The sequence below is a fragment of the Trypanosoma melophagium genome, assembly GCF_022059095.1.
Source record: "Trypanosoma melophagium isolate St. Kilda chromosome Unknown ctg1segment0, whole genome shotgun sequence".
NCBI classification, from domain to species: domain Eukaryota; phylum Euglenozoa; class Kinetoplastea; order Trypanosomatida; family Trypanosomatidae; genus Trypanosoma; species Trypanosoma melophagium.
The window spans coordinates 704127-724452 of record NW_027125132.1 but is presented as its reverse complement, the minus strand read 5'-3'; the positions used below and the strand labels follow the sequence as shown (position 1 = coordinate 724452).

The 20326-nt window shown below is 38.5% G+C and overlaps 7 protein-coding genes across 7 annotated transcripts; all 7 read right to left on the bottom strand.

The window, feature by feature from the left end:
* Window positions 1–152: 152 nt before the first annotated feature.
* Window positions 153–6929, bottom strand: LSM04_005385 (DNA polymerase epsilon; the record flags this gene model as incomplete). The annotated part of the gene is made up of 1 exon (XM_067335507.1): window positions 153–6929. One exon carries the CDS (start codon window positions 6927–6929, stop codon window positions 153–155), a length of 6777 nt encoding a protein of 2258 aa, XP_067195215.1.
* Window positions 6930–7551: 622 nt separating this feature from the next.
* Window positions 7552–11385, bottom strand: LSM04_009397 (GPI inositol-deacylase PGAP1-like; the record flags this gene model as incomplete). The annotated part of the gene is made up of 1 exon (XM_067335506.1): window positions 7552–11385. One exon carries the CDS (start codon window positions 11383–11385, stop codon window positions 7552–7554), a length of 3834 nt encoding a protein of 1277 aa, XP_067195479.1.
* Window positions 11386–11880: 495 nt separating this feature from the next.
* Window positions 11881–12915, bottom strand: LSM04_006889 (uncharacterized protein; the record flags this gene model as incomplete). Its single annotated transcript, XM_067335505.1, has 1 exon — window positions 11881–12915. One exon carries the CDS (start codon window positions 12913–12915, stop codon window positions 11881–11883), a length of 1035 nt encoding a protein of 344 aa, XP_067195320.1.
* A 612-nt stretch (window positions 12916–13527) lies between these two features.
* LSM04_003916 (PIH1D1/2/3) lies at window positions 13528–15390 on the bottom strand (the record flags this gene model as incomplete). Its single annotated transcript, XM_067335503.1, has 1 exon — window positions 13528–15390. One exon carries the CDS (start codon window positions 15388–15390, stop codon window positions 13528–13530), a length of 1863 nt encoding a protein of 620 aa, XP_067195141.1.
* Window positions 15391–15938: 548 nt separating this feature from the next.
* On the bottom strand, window positions 15939–17552 carry LSM04_001857 (uncharacterized protein; the record flags this gene model as incomplete). Its single annotated transcript, XM_067335502.1, has 1 exon — window positions 15939–17552. One exon carries the CDS (start codon window positions 17550–17552, stop codon window positions 15939–15941), a length of 1614 nt encoding a protein of 537 aa, XP_067195017.1.
* Window positions 17553–17889: 337 nt separating this feature from the next.
* Window positions 17890–18306, bottom strand: LSM04_008297 (uncharacterized protein; the record flags this gene model as incomplete). The annotated part of the gene is made up of 1 exon (XM_067335501.1): window positions 17890–18306. The coding sequence occupies one exon, from the start codon at window positions 18304–18306 to the stop codon at window positions 17890–17892; it is 417 nt and encodes a 138-aa protein (XP_067195403.1).
* Window positions 18307–18593: 287 nt separating this feature from the next.
* Window positions 18594–19379, bottom strand: LSM04_009428 (uncharacterized protein; the record flags this gene model as incomplete). Its single annotated transcript, XM_067335500.1, has 1 exon — window positions 18594–19379. The coding sequence occupies one exon, from the start codon at window positions 19377–19379 to the stop codon at window positions 18594–18596; it is 786 nt and encodes a 261-aa protein (XP_067195481.1).
* Window positions 19380–20326: the final 947 nt, after the last annotated feature.

Here is a 20326-nt window from a genome sequence, read left to right as displayed (position 1 = left end):
TATACTCTTCGAGACTACATTCTCGTTATTAACCGTGTATGATGTTTCCATGTAGCAATATAATTTACCTTATGCTATTTTGCCAAATACAAAGCAATTCTATTTCCCACCCTATCCACTTCTTCACAAGTTTGTTTCCCTGCCTTTTTTTTTTAAGAATAACACAAAGCCGCATCTATGGATTCTTTTAACCAGTTAAATCCCTGAATAATAGCAATCTTTTTTAATGCTTGTAGCTGACTTGCAACTGGTTTCCCTTTACCTACAAGAGGCCCACAACAGCTTTGACTCATAAAAGTTGACGCAACTTCATGACACTTACTACAAATAAAGTCTTGCTGTAGGTAGTTTGTAACAATGGCATTAACACGACGTACTAAATGGGATTCTACAGACGCTTCAGAAATAGGTGCTTGACACTTATTACAACGAAATCGTTTCTCCTGCTCACAAAGATTAATAAAGAAATCCAGGTTACAAAAACTGCACCTTACCATAAGCAGACTGCATTCAGCATCAACATCTGGGGTAATTTGTGCTAATTGGGAAAATGGACTTACTCCACATAGTCGCAAACAGTTATTACGCATTTTTCCTACCGCTCCTTCATTTGGAAACAAATCGAGGAAACGGCAAATAGACTTGGTATACTCAAGAGCTACACCTCCACTTGGCAAAGGATTCTCACCATTTGGTAATTCGTTTTCTTCATAAAGATCCCTACGTTCCATAAGGAGATGAACTTCATCTATGAGTTCTGCATGTACTTTGTGTTCAATTGCAGACTTAAAAGATTTTACAATCCTCAAAAGAATTTGTTCACTTCTATTGGCAAGTACAACGGTGGGATCAGTCTGAACATCATGCAATACAGTAAAACGAATTTCTGATATTAACTTTAATGTATTCTCTATACGTTGCATAAAGATGTTTCTTACTTTTTTGGGTAATTTGCTCCATATTGTGACTTCGTGTTCTAATTTCATTTCCTCAAATGAAATTTGTTCACGATTTTGCACTTGTGTAGCACTTTCACTGGAGATACAAAGACACGCAAAGTCTTGCTTTTCAAGTACAACAAAGGGACACCAATAGCGAATAGGCTGAAGAGATAGTAATAGCATCATGGGTTGATCTTGCAGAGAATTAACTAAAAATCTAGCAAAGCAAATAGCATCCTGTATCGAATGTTTTGGAGTTAGTACAATAATAGAGTCCCCATCCACTTTCACTGTGCGTCCCCCAAGTTTTGCCAGTCGAATGAGAACCGCCGTGAGTGCACGGTGGGAAAGTTTACTAGCAAGCTCCAGTAATCGTGGTTCATATACACGTGCCGCTGGGTCTCGAATCCATCGTGGAAATCCTGCGAGGAGGGCATCCGCCACATTATTTGTCGCCACTCTCCCAAGGACATCGGCCACAACGTCTCGCAATATATTAAAATGGGATGTGACCCCGCGGTCGCATAGGGCGTGTGTGTTTGGATCGTCTCCCTCCTCTATTGTCTGTGCAAAGAGCATGGCGACCACGTCAAGGCGGGCGAGGGTGAACTCCACCGCCCATGAGACGTACCCGCCGGGGAGAACGACCCGCCGGGGCCTCTCCTCCGCGGCCTCAGAGGCCACCGCCGGGGCCCGCGGGTCCCACAGCACGTGGCTGCGGGCGTGTAGGGCGCGGGCGAAGAGAACGTCCCAGACATGCACGCACGTGTCGTGGGCGAGATTGCAGAGCGGCACCCCCGAGAGGCGGCTGAAGGCGAGACGCTCCTCCACCCACAGCAGCGAGGCCCCATAGCGCTGCACAAGACGCCGGGACAGCAGTCGCGTCCAGCGGAAGGGATCCACGAGAAGTCGTTCATCCTCCGAGGCGCCGAGTACGCGAAGATAGGGAAGAGATGGGGGCACATAACGATGCTCAAGGAGGTGTGGAGTTGATAGACTACTCTGAACTACGGCAAACAATGGAGGTTTTCCACTTTCTATTACCTCACTTAGAATACGATATACATGCTTCCATGCTGTTGAAATATCTGGTGCTACTTCTGTTACAACTTGAATAGATTCTGCAGTTGTATTTAGAGACCTTGCCGTTTCTAAAAATAGTGTTTCCCAGTTTATTGAAGGTATATGTGCAGAAGCTGGTTGTACAATAATAACTACAGCAGTTTTTGAAAGTCGATTAACCACACCTAGCATACCACGGGTGTCAGAAGAAGCATGAAATACAAAAACAAATCGATCATTACAATTTTGAAGATAATTTGTAGTTGTTACACTCTCTAATTCTTGCATTTCAAATACATCTCCTCTTATAGAAGAACGACGTTGAGTATTATTTAAATGAGCATCAGCTTTAACCATAGCACAGCATCCAATTTTTTCAATTATAGTTTCTTCACGAGTAATATGATTTTCATATAGAGCAAGAACATCTTCTCTTGCACATAAAAGTTCATTAAGCATTCGTTCTCCTTCCTTTCCTGGAGGTATTTCTACCTCTAATAAACGTTTTGCGTTTCGTCCTCTCGGAAGTACTCGTCCATTATTTAATACCTTAGCTGTAGGAGCATTAAACTGTGGTTCAGCATCCACAATAACATGTCTAGTTACAGTACACCTAAATGTATAAAGAGTCTTCTCAAGTGCTGCAATTATGGTTACCATACCAGTATCTTCTTTTTCTGGTCGAACCTCTAGAATGTGCCATGTCGTTGAGAGTGCTTTAGATTTAACATCAAAGAAGTGATTACTCATAGGAACTCCACCTTCTGAAGATAATTGATTATTATTCGAATCTGAAATCATTTCACGACGTAATTTTGCCCGATGTATCCATGCTTGTTTTTGCTGTTGTAACCATAATGAGACACTAGGAGAAGTAAAGAATGCAGCATCTAGTACTTTAGTACTTTTTGGTGAGAAATATGTTGCTTTAAGCTCAGTTACTGCTTCTTCTGCACGTGCTTCTGCTTCTTTTTCTTCTTCACGACGAATCTGTTCTGCTTCATTTTCTGATACATAAACATCATTATTATCAGCATCATCACACCAATCACTATCATCTTCGTTATTAGAATTTTTATCATCTTCTTTTTGATTATTTTCTTTATCTATTTTATCAAGGTCTCTCCCATTATCTTCTGCTACAAGTTCCTCCACATCCAGAATATCACCTTCATTTGCCTTAGCTTTAGCAAACATTCCACTAAGACTCATCTGACGAAACCTAGAATTTCGTTGTTGCACACGTTTATGTAGCCAATCGGGATAGGGTACCCGTGGTACTGGGTTTGGAACATGTTGTAAAGCTGCTGGAATCGTTATAATCTTTTGTACACAAGCATTAAAACGAGTTATATAGTAATCCCAATCTAATAATTGTCGTAACTCAACATCAACTGGAAGTGAGTTATCACCTGTCCATTTCCTAAGAAAGTGTGAACGTAGAGTTGGATCAGCGCGAAAAATAGTGAGAGGAATTGGTCGTTCTGTTACTGGTCTACCAGATGGGAGACGAGAAATAACAAAATGACATGCCAATCCTTTATCTTTTACCATTTGTGGTCCTAAAAACTCTGCAATACGTCTTGCCGTTGTTAGAGCTAATGATTTCTGTGATTCTGGGTACTCTGAAAGTCTTCGGGTCATATTACTACTTTCTGATAATTTTTCTAATATTTCTTCCGTTTCATAACCTTCACCTTTTGTATATAGCATGTCTAGAGCTGCATTAGCAACCACAGCTGCAGATGCATAGGATTCAGATAATGATTTACCATCAAGGAAACGACGAAATACTTGTGATTGAAAATCTTTAATAAGCATAAGTTCACCACGTCTTTTTAGTTCAAATCCTTTTAGTTCAGCAAGACTTCCATCAGGGTTAAAAACAGCATAACGTTTTTTAATACTTTTACCTTCTTCACGACTTGCTGGAAGTAACATAGCTAAATATGGACCATCTACTTCAAAGTAAATAGAACATTCACTACGACGTTCATATACACCTGGAGAAATACATGTTTGATATTGATGATTTGAATAACCATCATGTACCATCTTGTTAAGAACGATACAAGGATAAGATATAGAAATTCTAGATTTAGATGAATTTGATGTTGTAAAGGTAAAATTTTCTGGAAAACTATTTGGAAGACAACACCAAATACCATCTGTATCAAGTTCAAGAGTTACTCCAATTTGTTCAATAAGAGCACGAGCCATTTGAATAAGTGTAGCACCAAGATAGGTAACAATACCAGCCATTTCCATACTATACCAACGACTTCCTTTTCTCATTACATATCCATAGAAAGAATTTAAAATACACTTATGTGCTAATTGAAGTGATTCCATCTGTACACAACGACTTTTGCATAATTTTACCTCATCCACATCTTTTGCAGCATCTAATCGTTTTTTCCATGTTTTAAGAGCTGATTTATATTCATATCGACGATCACGAAACAAACGTACTGTATCAACATAAAAAGAATTTTCACGTTGACATACCACATCACTTCGCATAATTTCACGAGACTCATGTATTTTTCCATAAGCTTTTCTACTATACTCAGAGAGACGCTTTTTTAACATATTAAACTTTGTAGACTCTTGAAGTTTATGATATGCTTTAAGTCCTCCTTCCTCATCATCATCATTATCATTGTCATCATCACTATCACTTCCATCATTTTTTTTAGAATATTCTTTAGATAATAATGCATTCTTTGATTCTTGCTTCTGAAATTTACTTTCATGTCTATATCCACTACTTGATCCTCCAAAGTTATTCCCATTATTATTATTATTTCGTTGTTTAAAAGACATGGATTGTTTCCTCTCAAACGCTGTTCCTTCTAATACATTCCCTTTTCGATTTCCGTATGTTTTCTTTTGAACTACCGATAAATTAGCTTGCTCAATAGCATTAGCTGCGAAGGATTCATTCTCTAATTGTGCCTTTATTCGTTGATATTCATGACGTCCAGCGGTGAGTAATTCTCCTCTCCATTTCCACGTCATGGGACGTTTACAAAGATGTTCATTATTAGGCGTATTAAAACAACAACCAGCACAAACATCTGATTTTGGAATAGCATATGGTTGTAAACGATTCGTAAGAATAATATTAGGATACATAGCACCAACATCAAGATGATAAATAATAGGATCAGATTCTTGACGTGGATGATCTCTTAAATATCCTAATTTTTCTTTTATCTTTTCACGTACTTCTTCATAATTAGTTACTTCACTCACCTTTACACCATTTTCAACTTCCAAGGCAAACTGTAACGTGCTATCAAGATCATCAATGAGTTTTTGATACATATCAGGACTCATACTAAAACTAAGAGGAATATCACTACGATATACTCCACTACGAAGAGCTTCTACTCTTCCTCCAATATATGTTTCGCTATCAATAAGATGACCATTAAAAAATTTTTCCAATTGTTGTTCTTTTTTATTTGGAAATATAACATTATTTGCTTGAGCCTGTACCATTAATAACGATTCACAAAGACCACCAGAACCTTTACGTAACACATCATCTGGTGACATTGGAATAATCGTTGAAAGAGAATAAATAAAAGGATGAACATACTTCTGATAAAGATACCAAGTTGCCACAGCGTCTGAAACGGAATACGATGCCATTTGTTGTGGATTTGTTTGTGCTAATGGAAGCATATCTTCTGGATCCACCTCAATAGGATTATAACCAAGTTTGTATTTTGTCACTGATTTAAGTCCTTGACTTCCCTGAGGTAAGTAACTATCACGTTTTACCCAATAAAAACAATCAAGGTGTGGAATTTTTTGATTTAAAAATGCTCCATCAGCACTTTGTGTAAAACCAATTTCTTCTCGCATACTTAATTTATGAAAAATTGAACGTGCATGAATAAATGGAAAATCAAAATAGTCACCATTGTATGTAACGTAAACATTTGGTTGATATTTTCTCATTTCATCATAGAAACGTCGTAAAAGGGATTTTTCATCGACTTCATTAAAAGTTTCAAATATACCTTCATATTCTGGTTTTGGTGTATATTCAAATTGATGAATATCCATTGTAACTATTTCTCGATTAACAATAAGATATCCACGTCCATCAAGCATGTATGAAATCATATAAATTTGATCAACTTCAGGTTGTGGAAATTTAAGTGGAGCTTTTGTAGTTTCAATATCAAATGCACAAACACGTGGCATTGCAGGGGCATATGCACTATCATCACAACGTGTTACTTGCGCCTCACCTTCACTTACGGTGACATCATACCATAATCCAACAAAAACACCAAGATCAATCGCCACACGCATATGATATTTTACATCATATTCACGCATTTCTTGAACCCAATCAAACCAACGTTCAGAAAATATATTAGTATTTAGTACATCATCTTCAAATGGTTTGGCCATTATATCTCCAAGAGATCCATCAAATGGGTTTAAAAGTGGATTTAAAGCTCCCATAGAGGCATTTCGTTTAACAATTTTATCTAATCTACCTCGAACTGTAGTTAAGTCTTGTACATTTCGAAATACCACCTTTAGATATAAACGTTTACGTCCACTTAAATGATTAATAAGATCCAAATCTTCCTTTTCAATAGTTTCTATATAAAATATGAACTGTGGACCAAACAGTGACATCAAACCAAGCTCCACCTCATGTTCATGCCCCTCCACAACTGAGATAAAAAAGTAGGGATTATAAAAAAGATTCACGTAAAATATTTCTCCTTCGTGGCCTTGAAAGAGAAGTACAAGTGCCGCCCGGGCCACAGAACTCCCCTGATGCTCCACTGTGGATTCCTCCGTTGTCGTGACGGTTGTGGGATGATAATTAAAGAGCCAACCGGTTTTTGTGCCGCTCTCCAACGCCGTCCACTCCTCATGGACGGGAGGCATGTCTCAGTTCACTATATATATATATATATATATATGTGGGTGTGTTTAAAGGAAGTTCATACAAAATGGAAAAGAGATGTTAAAAAAAAAAAAAGAGAGAGAGAGAAACAAAAAGATAGATACATGTGGAAAGAAAAAAAAAAACACAAGAGGATATGAAGTTCGTTTGGCCCAACCTTCTCAGTAAGAAGAAGGGTGGTATTGTATGTGGGAAGTCAAAATTGCAAAGAGACAATCATAATATTTTATTAGTGAAAATCATGAAATCCAAATAAGTGGATAAGGATAAATAGATGTATAAAGAAAACAAAAACACAACACGAATACATCTTCATACTCTAACACGATTAGAGTATATCATCCATTCTTTTCTTTTTTTTTGTTTTCTGAGGAGTATTTATGGATCCGTGCACACATTTGTATGTCTGTTCGCTAAAGAACAACCCCACTATGCTGATTGTTGTTATCATTAATTTTTTTCTTTTCTTTTCCTTTTTTTCTCTTATTGTTGTTCTTGTATGCACTGATCCCTATCAAATTACACAATTATGTGGTCCTTCTTTTCTTTTGTTTCTTTTTTTTCTCAGCATTTATCTCAATGCAAGCAAATACTCCCTGTTTACTACCACAATTGAAGTACGGTTAGTGCAATGTATGTTCCCGTGAGACACAATCCAACGGTGGCGATTGATCCCTCCAGTGGTCGGCGAATAGAAATCATACAAACCCACAAAGAAGCCAAACATAAAAGAAATCGCAGTGCTTTCGTTATTTGTTTAAACCGAGGATATTGACGGTTAATATCACCCAAAACATAATAATAAGAGGCCTCATTGGAATGATCACCATCGCTTGAATGCCTGATATCCATCCTCTTCTCTCTTTCCATTTCTGATTCTTTTGTTTTTACACCTCCAATTAATTTCTCTATATTATGTTTTGTCATTTCCTTCTGTTCTTTCTTCTTAACATTATTGTAATTCTCTACACCGGCGCAATGTCTTCGGGTAAGATATACAGTACCATAGACAACAAGCAAACCACACTGAACCACAGCAAATGTAAATAAATTATCTGTACTTGGCTCAAACCTTTCACTGTCATGAAGCACAATAGATGGTACAATAAAATAGTTTCGCACAACAAGTATGAGTCCTTGAAAATGCGAGGTGAGATGAAGTATCATGGTTAACATAAAACATATCCAACGATAACGTGGACCATGAATAATCTGTAATTCACTTGGAATAAACCATATCACACTGTATGCAAACAAACAAGCCAATGTAATTATGATAGAAATGTGTAACCATGGTATCAAGAAAAGTAAAAAAACTGGAATAAACCATAACATTATCATAATGCAATATCCTATTTTTTCTCTTACTTCCAGACTGCAACATTTAAACATAGAATGCGTTATAGCTGAAAATGGCCATAAAAGACAGTGTATACCAAACTCAGCAAGAATTAGAATAGCAGCAAAACAGAATGCACATATCATGTGCATAATATGTTCAAAATGTACATTATCTGGAGCAATTGTTTGCATACGTATCCAAGAATATTTACAAGCTTCATATTTTGGAGGAAGAGCGTACAAAAAAATTAAAGTCAATTTTTCTGTTAAACTCATCATCGACGTAAGATTTTCATCGCTTACAATAGGAAGTTCATCATTAAGACATATAGATAACGTATTTTTAGCTAAATAATTTCCAAAACATTCTAATAAAATACCAGTTACCAAAACAAGGGCTACTGGACTTGCAGTACGCATTCGTTGTGAAAATCCCATAGACGATGCAACACCTCCAAGAAAATGAGAAACATAGAATACTGTATATAATGTTAAAAAAACAAGGACATAACAACCAGCATACCTTCCAGTAAGTGAATAGGTGGCTAATACAGCCATCCAACGCATTGACCACTGTCCAATCCGCCATACCACATAGTCAATTTCATCCCATTTGGGATTTTCATACCTTTCAAAGTCCCAAAGACGAATGTTTGGTTTTTCATCTGTTGTTAAAACGTATACTAAATAAACGTTTGAAGAATTATAGGATGCTTCTTGAAATGGACGCCAACTATAATGAAAAACATGACATTGTGTTTCATATGGTCCAAAAAAGTATTGTAATTGGGATTCTGGTTCATCAATTGCTAATTCTTCAGTACCACGAAATGCTACACGAAAAGAGCGAAATGAACCACATATAACATGAGGAAATACTACCCTATTATTTACACGTACAACCATATTTGTTTCCATCATCATACTATCTACATTTCGAATAAGTGTAAACCTACCATGATTTTCTAAAGAAATTTTCTCACTTTGTTGTAAAGTCATAGCAGCCTTATGAACATCAGGAGATGACATTTCATTTGATGGATCAATCATATCATGCTGTATATAAGAAAACTGATGATTTGAAAATTTTGTTCGCTCAACTAAGAAACAAAAACGTGGTCGTACCCATATTGGTGAATTTACAGTACCTTTTCGAAGAACCTGAAAACTAACAGCTGTGTTTAAAACACTTCCTTCAATAGGTTCACTATCTTTTCTACGTTTAGCAAGATGTAATTTTGTAGCTGCACGTGAATGAATATTCGTATAAGGAACTGATTCTTTTTCTTCTCCTATATGCATCAAGTATAATTCAGGTAATAAGACATCTTCTGGTTTATAAGTTGTTGCACCAATAAAAAGATGTAATGCTTGCCAAGATTCAGTATCAGGATCTTCATTTTCAGGAATATCTTGTACATTTACTAAAGTTGATCCATCCACACAAATAGTCTTCAACATACTTTGGGCATAACTGTTATTCTCTTTACGATATACGCCTGTTTCATTTACTTTCCTCAGTGTCTTGCTAAAGTAAAACTCCTCCTTCCGGTATGTATCCTGTGCTTTGGGAAGTGTCTCCTCCACGGTAGGAAACAGCCTCTCTCTTGCCAATGGAAGGGAGGCTTCACTCCCCAGCAGTTCCCCGGAGTTTGCGGCGAGTGCGGCCCGCACGAGGGAGTTAGCGGCAACGTCCAACAACTGCCGTGCGTACACGAGTCCGCGGTGGGTGAGTGGCATCCCGCAGCCGCGCAGTTCTTCGGTGGAAATATCGCGGCGGTGGGGGCGGTGGGCGGGCGGCACTTCTCCCCGTGGACGTCTGCGGCCCAAAGTGGAGCTCCGCGGGGGGACGACGTCCTCGAGGGCCCCGCCGTTGACATTCACGAGGGCCACACGTGCGACCCGCGCGGCAACCGCCACCGGCGATACGGCTGCCATTTCCGCGAGTAGTGCGTGTGGAGCGGCGGTTGGGTGAATTTCGGGCCAACGAGCATCAGAATTGGAAATGGAATGAGAAGAATTAGAAGAAAAAGAAAGAACAGGGGACGGGAGGGCGACCTCGTGGACGACGCGTTGGAATTGCACACAACTGCTATCGAAGAGAAGTGGCGGGTAGCGGGTGGGGGACCCGGCCATCACTAATCCGGCGTACAAGTGAGGGGCGAAGAGGGTAGCAAAGAGAGCGACGAGACCTCCCAAAGACTCCGTCCACACCCACAGTCCATCACGACGCACCCGCTCCACCTCCCGTCGTAGTCGTTCCACAGAGGAAAATACACGAATCTGTTTTTTGGCCTCCACACACGTAGACATACCTTTGGGTATATTAGATGCATCCGTACATAGACTCGCAATGTAATTTTTTTCAGCCTCAACTACCACATTTAATGTAGGTTCATTTTTATCTGCTTCTCTTCTTATGCTACCTTTAGGTTGCTTTGGCACAGTTTCGTAATGATCTAAAAATCCTTGCATAAGTCGATGCATACTGTGATTCAAAAATCGAGCCTCTTTTAATAGTAATACACTACTTTGGGTAGTAGACTCTTCTAAAAAGTCTACTCCAAAGAGTTCTACTCCTAAAATAGGGGAATCAACTATAACCATATCTTCCGCTTTTCTTTGAAGATTATGTGGAATTTCTTCTCCTTCTATTGGCATTTTCATCCCCTCACTTTTGTAAAGATTAAATAATTTCATTTTAACTCGTTCTTCAAATGCTAAAATACGACGACGACGTTCATTCACATTTGCTTCTCCAACAAACCTACCTATAGAACGCATATCTTGAAAACTCCCAGCATTTCCATGTACATAAACAACTGGAATATCAGAAATTTCAGAACTTCGTGGTTCACGGTAGAAATCTGCACCGAAGTCATGATATCGCCAAAGTCTGTAATATCCTTCTGTCGGGGCGTTTACCTCAACATGTACGAAATAAGGATTCATACGTGTAAGAATTGCTTGAAGAGGAGTACGGCCTCGAGCTAACGCCCAATCCAAAGCAGCAGGAATGAATGCTGATGTGATTAGAAAGAATACCAGAAAAACGATCACTCTCGTACATGAGCATTGAAAACAAACTCTTGGCATACTTGTGCCTTTTTTCTTTTCTCTCCAAAAATCAGAAATAAACTAGGTATAATATAATAAGGTATATATGGTTATGAAATTAAACCCCCTTTCCACGTGCTCTTCTTCCTCACTCTTCCCAGAGTCACCCTAAACACAAGAGAGAAAAAGAAAGAAAGAGAGGATCAATGGAGGACTAAACCTTGTAAAGAAGAAAAAAACTAATAATAAAGCAAAAAGAAAAAAAGAAAAAAAAAATAAATAACAAAAACAATAACAAAAAACGAACAGTACATATTTACACAGATTCCATAATGAAACAAATAAAACATATACATGTATAGGTATAGGATACTCTCTCAGATAAAGCACATGCACCAAAAAAAAAAAAAAAACCAACATCAACATCCAGAGCAAGTCTCACAATCCATCTAGAAATAAAAAAAATAATAGAAAAAAAAAGGAAAAAAAAAATACGCATCAATTAAGTTTTCATGCCATATCATCATCGAGTCGTTAGTTATTTGTCCTTGACCGTCCAGTAGATGACGCAATATATACTTTACCACCACTCCTTTCGGCTTCTTCTTCAATTATCTTCGTCTGTCGCCACTTAAGAAATATTAGAGCAATAACGGTAATAATTTCTTCATCTACCATAAAGAACATGATCCACAAAGAAAACCAAATAACCCAATAACGTAACAAAGTCTCTTTTACGCGATCCCAAAATTCTATTGGAGGTTTTGGTTTTTCAATTCGACGAATCAATTCCAAATCTTTTTCCATATGATTAGTTATAAATGCTCCCTCTTCAATAAAACTAGGAGAGTTTTCAGGTTTTGGACGCACTGTTACCACTTTCCAAAGTTTCTCAGAGTCATTTTCTTTTAACTCAAAGTTACCATGTTCCTTTACTACTGTTATATCAAGTACACGGTGAATATCTGCCTCTGTTTTGATTTCTTCTAAAGGAAGTCCTAGAACAAACCACTGACGTCCTGCTGTTGGAAGAAAGCGTAGTTTACCGAATAGTCTTCTTTCTAATAGCAATAAATCTCCAAGAAGTTTATCAGAGTCTGGCGTAGATGAGAGAGTTTCCAATAGAGTGTAATGAACAGTACGTGTAATTGCTGTATCACGACGCACATCAAAATTATAATGATGTAATACAAACCTTGTATTTTCACCCTTCAGTACATTAGGATTTGCACTTCTTTGATAAAATCCAACCGCCATTATTGCTTCATGTAATTGCAATCGTTGAAATGGATCTGTTACAGTAGATCTATATAACTCACCACGATAGGACGTCATACATTCTTCGAACAGTTTATCAGCCTCCCGTTGTTTGCGAAAATTTGTCAAATCTGTTAATAAATCAAGTGCCTCCACAAGTGGAGCATTTCCAATGAGTGAAGTGGCCTCATTGGCTGCCTTCTTGGCGGTCTCAAGATGATCCGCAGTGATTAGATGCGGAAGTTGGGCAACATTAAGAGGTACAAGTGCAGAAAATAAGTGCACATGCCTCAGTAATGTTCGTCGTAACATATTTTTTTTTCTCTCTCTCTCTCTCCTTCAACACCCATACTGGTCAAACACAAATAAAAAAAGACAGAAGAAGCAAAAAAAAAAAAAAAAGAACAGAGAAAAATCAGCAAAAAAAAAAATGGAACAAAAAACAAGAACGCAAGGAAATAAATAAAAAAAAAGAAGAAAGGGTTGTATAACGAGTACAGAATTATCTTTCCACCTAAAACAAGGGTGGTCAATCGCAGAACATTTTAAGCTCCGCTCTCGACCATAAATCTCCGATTTTTCACCATTTGTTGTCTTTTTTTCTTTTTCGCTCTCATCCCTCGGCAGATTCGTTCTTTCTTTTTCAACGGTATTTTCGTTCCTTTTTTTTCTTATTCTATCTTTACATCAACTTCTTTACCTCTGTGCTCACATTTCCTTTTATACTTTCTTTACCATATTTGCCTTTGGTGCCCCAGTAGACTGTAGTTAATGATTAAAACAATCAGAAATCTCGCAATCAAAAAAAAAAAGTGATGCGCACATCTACTGTGCAAAAACTCTAAATGGGAAAGAATGAAAAACAAAAAGAAATGCAGAGTAAAAACAACAACAATAAAAATAGCCAACTGCCTTTAATTTGCCTCAATCAAGGGCAAAAAGGTAGCGATTGTGAAAGGCCACACCAAACAATTTCTCTGATTTTTTTGCAAAGTTGTACTCAAGACGTTCACCATCCTCTGTACTTTCGCCTGCACAGTTTGGTGCTACAGTAGTTTCTTTCTCTCCTCCTTTCGCATTATTATTATTATTATTATTATTATTATTATTATTATTATTATTATTATTATTATTATTATTATTAATATCCTCAGTAACTTTTGTTTCATCCTGAACTTTCTTTACACTCTCTTCCTTTTTGGGTCGTTGCTCAAGACCAAGTTTTCCTCGTATATAACGACAAATAGCATCTATCATACTATCTGGAAACTTGTCCAGCATTTCATCAATTGAGTCTCCCTTTCGGACCTTTGATTCCAAACGATGAAGCATAATTTGTAGTTGATCTGGTGGAAGTTTTTCCATTTCTTCCTTGAGACTTGGAGGCATTTCACCTTCCTGTACAGCAGCCAAATTCTCCACATAACTTTTTCGCTCCTTCATGACATTTTCTTCCTCTTTACGTAATCGCTCTGCACGTTCTTGCTCCTCACGAAGCTCTTTTTCTCGCTTTTCATGAGCTATACGGTTTTCTTCTTCCTCAATTTCTGTCACATCACGATCTGGTTTTGTGGCGGGTTCACAACTTTCATCAGGTAGTTTTACCGTAAGTTTCATCTTTAACATATGTGTTTTTCGGATAAATTTAGCATCTGGTACATCATCATCTATGGGATAGTCTAATAGAACTTTCAAAAAAGGGACACTATCTTCTGTATCAACGTATAACAGTTCGATAGATCTGGGTGTTAAGCGAACCTCTACTTCTGCAATTGTTGTTACTGTGGGAATACATACTTCCACAAGAAAAAAAGCAGGAACACTTTCTCTAAAGTATGGGTTAAGCATTGGTTTGGCGTGCTTTGACCAGTCATACAAACCATCACCTTGTAGTTTTACGAGAAAAGGGTTTGCTGCTTCATTTTCAGTGGGTACAGTTTTAGTACCATTATTAGTACCACTACTACTAGTAGTAGTGGTAGTAGTAATAGTAGATGTTGTTTTTGTTGTCGTTGAACTTGGTAAAGGTCCTATTACCTCTTCAACAAGTTTTCCTGTTCCACTGCGTCCCCCTACAGTGTTTAGAGGTGAAGCTGCATTACTGTTCTGAGGCAGACGAATCTCGTCACCCATAGCATTCGTTGGTTTAGGTAAATTTGAGAGTCGAATACGTTGTGGTTCTAAAGTTCCTTTTACTCTAAAATTCATGTTTCGGTATTCTTCCGTGTTAAGAGTAGGCTCACACTTTTGTTTAATCCAATGAATACAGAGTGATACTACGAAGCATCGAAAGTCATTATCTTTTGAGCATCGTTGAATAGTTGAAGGATTCACAATAACATCATATACCTTGCACGGTTTTCCACTTTTGTCTACTTCAGGTCTTGCTTGTCCACAACTAAGTGGAATTTTAAACTTCATTTCATCACTATTTTCATCAGCATCTTCCATAGGAATGGGTTCGGCAATACGTTCATGTTGACAAACATTCACAAAAATTTTTCCCCCACCTGAAGTTGTACATTTAACACAAAACCCAGGCTCTGGGAGAATATACATCCACTGTCCATTTTCATCACTATGCACTTCCTCCAATTTTGCCTTCATAGAATTCATACTTTCTTCTTGAAGTTTTTTCTGAATATCGCGAAGCCACTTTTCACGTCCAGGATCTCCCTCTGGTGGAATACCCTTTATTTTATCCTCACCTCCCAATGCGCGTTGGAATAATTCCATGAATTGCGGGTTTTGGAGCAGTGCCGCCCCCGCACTTTTTGCGTCTACCATGTGTAGAGTTTGCTGCTATTGGCTTTCAACATTTGTTTCAATAAACAGGTGTGTACACCAGGTGGAGAAAATAAGTTAAAAAGTAAAAGGAGAATAATAATAATAATAATAATAATAATAATAATAATAATAATAATAATAATAATAATAATAATAATAATAATAATAATAATAATAATAATAATAATAATAATAATAATAATAATAATAATAATAATAATAAAGAACCAATAAAATCATATACATATTCGTATCGATGAATTATTGCTTTCTTTGTTTCGTTTTTTTTTTTTTATAATGTATTAGTTTGTAAAGAAATAATAATAATGAAACCAAATGTCTTCTCTCCAGTATAATCATTATTTTGTTATTGATCGCTTCTTTTTTTTCTGTCTGCATGCGTATATATATATATATATATATACATGTAAAGAGGGTCATTCCCACACTACTACTTCTTCGACAGAAGGGCAACAAGAACAAAAAAAGTAAAAACCCTCTTCTTCTTTTATTTTCTTGTTTTTTTGTTCATTTAATTCCATGTCCTCCTAACATGGTACAACAAAATTATATGCATCGCCCAGATCCACAGGGTTTGGCATCCCATAGTACGGCTTCTTATTCTGCAACACGGCGACCTCTGGAAATGCCAGTAACTCCCGCACAAAGTGATCGAGGGTGGGGGCCACGTAGTGCGGGGTGCGACTCACCCGCGTCTCGAGCCACTCGAGCTCCACGTCGCCCTCCGCGAGGGTCCGGCGGGCGGCGGGGGCGGCACCGATGCCCGTGAGCACATGGACGGAGACCCACCGCCCCCCGCGGGCATTCGCGCCCAAAATGTCCGTCTCGAGATTGTCGCCCACCATGAAGATGGCGCGGAGGGACTGCGGGTCCCAGCCGAGACGGGCCGCCTCCGCCTCCAGCCGCCGCTCCGCAAAGGCGTAGGCAATAGCGCGGGGTTTTCCATACATCGTGACGTGCAGACCATGGCCAGTGACACTTTCAAAGACGGCGGAGATCATTTCACGTACGGCACCTTGACCAAGACGTGGGAGTAAAGCTTCTGTAGCCCATAACAAATCATCAGCCGAAATATAGTATGGAATTGTTTGCTTACTAGACACGTAACGTCCAAATTGGCCACGTGGGGCAAGAAGTACGTCAAGAATAGTCTGAGTATCACCGAGCAAATCATCTGGTTCAGAAAATTGAAAAATAGCAGCTATTTCTGGAAAGGGAATTTTATTGGCTTCACACCTCTTCAGGTCTCCCCATTTTTTGTATGGTACTAGTTCAGGGTGTTCTACCTGAAACTGAAGCATAGAAATAGGACGATTAAATCCGTATGACTTTGCAATATCAACACTTCTTGAAGAACCTACTACTAGTATATTTTGATTTTTGTATGTAGGTGCAAGTAATTGCATTGGAGTATGTGAAAGGAGCACTTGTTCAGCACGAATCTCGCATCCAATAAGTTCTGAAAGATGTTTAGCCTTTTCCGCTTCAGAGACACCACCACCATTTGTCATAAATAAAAGTGGAATACGTAACTCCATAATTTTACGAACTGCACTATCTGATCCTTCAATAATCTTATTAGAACGATGAACCACTCCATCAAGGTCAAGGACAATGCCAGTAGTTCCATGAAGTGGCCACTGTGTTTGTTTACCACGTGGCTCCATAAATGACTCATACCTATATGGCAATTTCTGATGCAAATCGTCTTGCAACATTTCACGTACTTCTGGGGAGTAAGTTTCCTGACCATTTGTTAAACCACTCGTTCCCTTTAGCATTGTTTCATATTCACCTAATGCAGCCATTTGATCCTTTTCAAAGTACACAACTGGTTTAGATCCATATGGAACAAAATTTCGACGTTGATTTAACACATCTTCATTATGCGAATGAATGGCTTCCATACGTTGTACCTCAGCTGGTAATGGTGTCGCTTCAACAGCCCTATTTACTTCCTCTTGTTCACGCATTTTGTTCCTCTGCGATGTCTGTACTGGATTGGTGCTCTGCATAAGTCCAGAGAAAAACTCATCAGCAGATTTACCATCCCTCTCCCATGGAGGCACAAAACGTCGCTTTAAGATAGCGTTTAAACTAAAACTTCCTATTACCGCTAACTGTCGCGATGACACTTTCATCATATTGGTATTATTTTTAAGCGATTGACTCTGTATATCCTTTGAGGTCTCTCTCTATTTTATCCTTTTGGTGGTGGGATTCACAGCCACAATATCAGATGTAAATATAAACTCAAAAAAAAAAAAAAACAGAATGAAGAAAGAAAGTATATATCCGTACATAAATATGCAAATAATAAACAGAAAAAAAAAACCATAGTATGCACAAAGAAAAAACCCAATCCTTTTTTCTTCTTCTTTTACACGCAATGCAAAACAAAAAAAACATGTCAAATACCGTGTAGACAAGTCATTTGTCAAATGATGAAGAATACAATGAATGACAAATAAAGGTTTACTATGCTACTCTCTTCATTTGCTTTACCTTGTGTGCGACACCACTTCGCGCTAGGGCATCCTCATAACTGTGATTGATATATGCTACAAGTTCCGATGATGGGAGTTTTGCTTTTGTCTCAATCGATTCTTTTACTATGATCATCGCTTCGTCAAGAAGTCCAACTACTACCACAAGGATAACCATAATGGCAAAACACATGATATTCGCTAAATTCATTTCTTGTACTGACTTCGGAGCTGCGGCCAAACGCAACGTCTCTGTTAAAAGTGATGGTTCTAATTCCTTATTGAAACGTTCGGCAACAGGAGATGCTACGCCACACCAAATGAGTAATAAACACGCTGCCAGAACGATGCTTCCAATAATGAGACCACCCGTGCTGCCCAGCAGTACTGAAGACCGCATCAATCCCATTCTACCTACTCTCTCCAAGCTGTTAATAATAACACATACATATACACAGAAAAAGTAAAACCCCCCCCCCCCCACACACACACAAGAACAAGGAAAAGAAAGGAAAACCCATTTCACAACACATAGAACAGGAAAAAGAAAGAAAAATAAAGAAGGATAAACGCACATAAACACATAATAACAGGTGCAATATTTATATATACTAGGTAGACCAAACGGTGTGTAAAACCCCTTCTCTATGAGGGGACCATTGTGCGTTAAGAGACGTGACCCGCGCTTTTACATCACTAGATAAGTCGTTTTGATTTGAGATGCTGATGAAATCCCTGAATGTAGTCCTGAGTACGTCGTGCAACTTCTCTTTCCTCATCGTCTTTTGCCTTTGCACCGAGCCACTCCGTCATATCTGTCCCCCTCGCCTCCCCCTGCATAAGTCCGCGCTGCAGTTCGACTTTCCGCACTTCCTGCCGAGCCTCAGCGGCGGCGACGGCCCGGCGGCGCCAGAACTGCTCATGGTAAACGTTGGCCTCCTGCTCGAGGCGGACGGGGTCCTTCCGGCGGAGCCCCTCAATGTCGCCGAGGAGATCGCGGGTGCGCTGGTCGAGGAGGTTCTCGCCCAACTGCGCCTGCACGACGGTCTGCAGCTTCGCCACTCGATAGCGCGCGAGGACCTGCGAGCCGACGAAGAGAAAGACAATGCCAACGAACCACTTGTGGAAGTCCGTAACAAACCAATACCAGGAGGCGATGTGATTCGTGGGGTGGATGTACACGCCCTTTGTGGTGTTGCTCAGAACAATAATATTGCGGCGACGAGGGGCGGCAGCAGGGGCACCAAGTGCATCGGCCTTGCCCTGAGATTTATCTCCTGTTTCCGTCCTTTTTTGTTCGTGTTGTTGTTGTTTATTGTCTTCTTCTTTTGCTTTCCCCTCCTCAGTGGAGAAGGAGGAAAAAGATGATGATCCCGCGGCCTGGGCGGTGGTGGCGTGAAAGCGATTGGATGACGCGAGGGCCGCAGCCACAACAGAGGATGTGCTACGCGAAGTTCGACAGAGAAAAAAAAAAGGTCTCATTTCTTCTAATTGCTTATGAAAAACAAAAAAATAAATAAAAAATAAACAAAGAAATATTAAAAAAAAAGAATTACAAAAAAAAAAAAACAGCAAACACGAAAAAAAGAAAAGAAAACAAATATATAATACCACAATTGGGCATGAAGACATACAAAAGAACAGTTGTTGTTATTGTTATTTTATTTTTCTTTGTTCTTGATGACAATTCACTACCCTCTTCTTATACAGACTGGCCATGGATTAAAAGTAAAAATGAAGCAAATTACATACCAATTCTTCTAAATTTGACTTTGAAAATAATGTCGAAAAATCTAATAAATAAGAAGTGAGAAAACGAATAAAAAAAACATTGAGTTACATAAAGGGGTTTCATCAAATACCGAATTAACCACCGCACTCTCAGAGTACTTAAGCAAAGACCAGCAACAACAACTAAAAGAACGTGGTACAGCAAAGTGTAACACAAGAAAAACGAGAGTGGTTAAAGGGGAAGAAAGAGAAAGATTTAAAAAAAAATTTTTTACAACTAGGTTTAAGCGAACCGTAGCACCCTCAACAAAAAAAACTGCACTAAAATACATAGAACCAATATAATAATAATAATAATAATAATAATAATAATAATAATAATAACAGAGGGAAAGAAAGAACATTTGTACATCAATTTTTTCTCTCTCCCCGATAAAAAGCCTATGCGTTCATTTGTTTCGTCTTTTTTTTCCTTTTATTCTTGTCGAAGCCAGCTACCATTGCTTCCCTAAACTATACTATTTTTTTTTTCTCTTTCTCTCTCTCTCTCTCCGGCAATGACACAGAAGTACTGCTAATATGCGGTATTACACAAAAAGCACTTCCTACACAAGGCGACAAAACGCAGTCCTAGAAAGTTAGCCAATAGCCAAAAGAAAAAAGAAAAAACATAAACACAAGCACTTTGGAAATAGCAT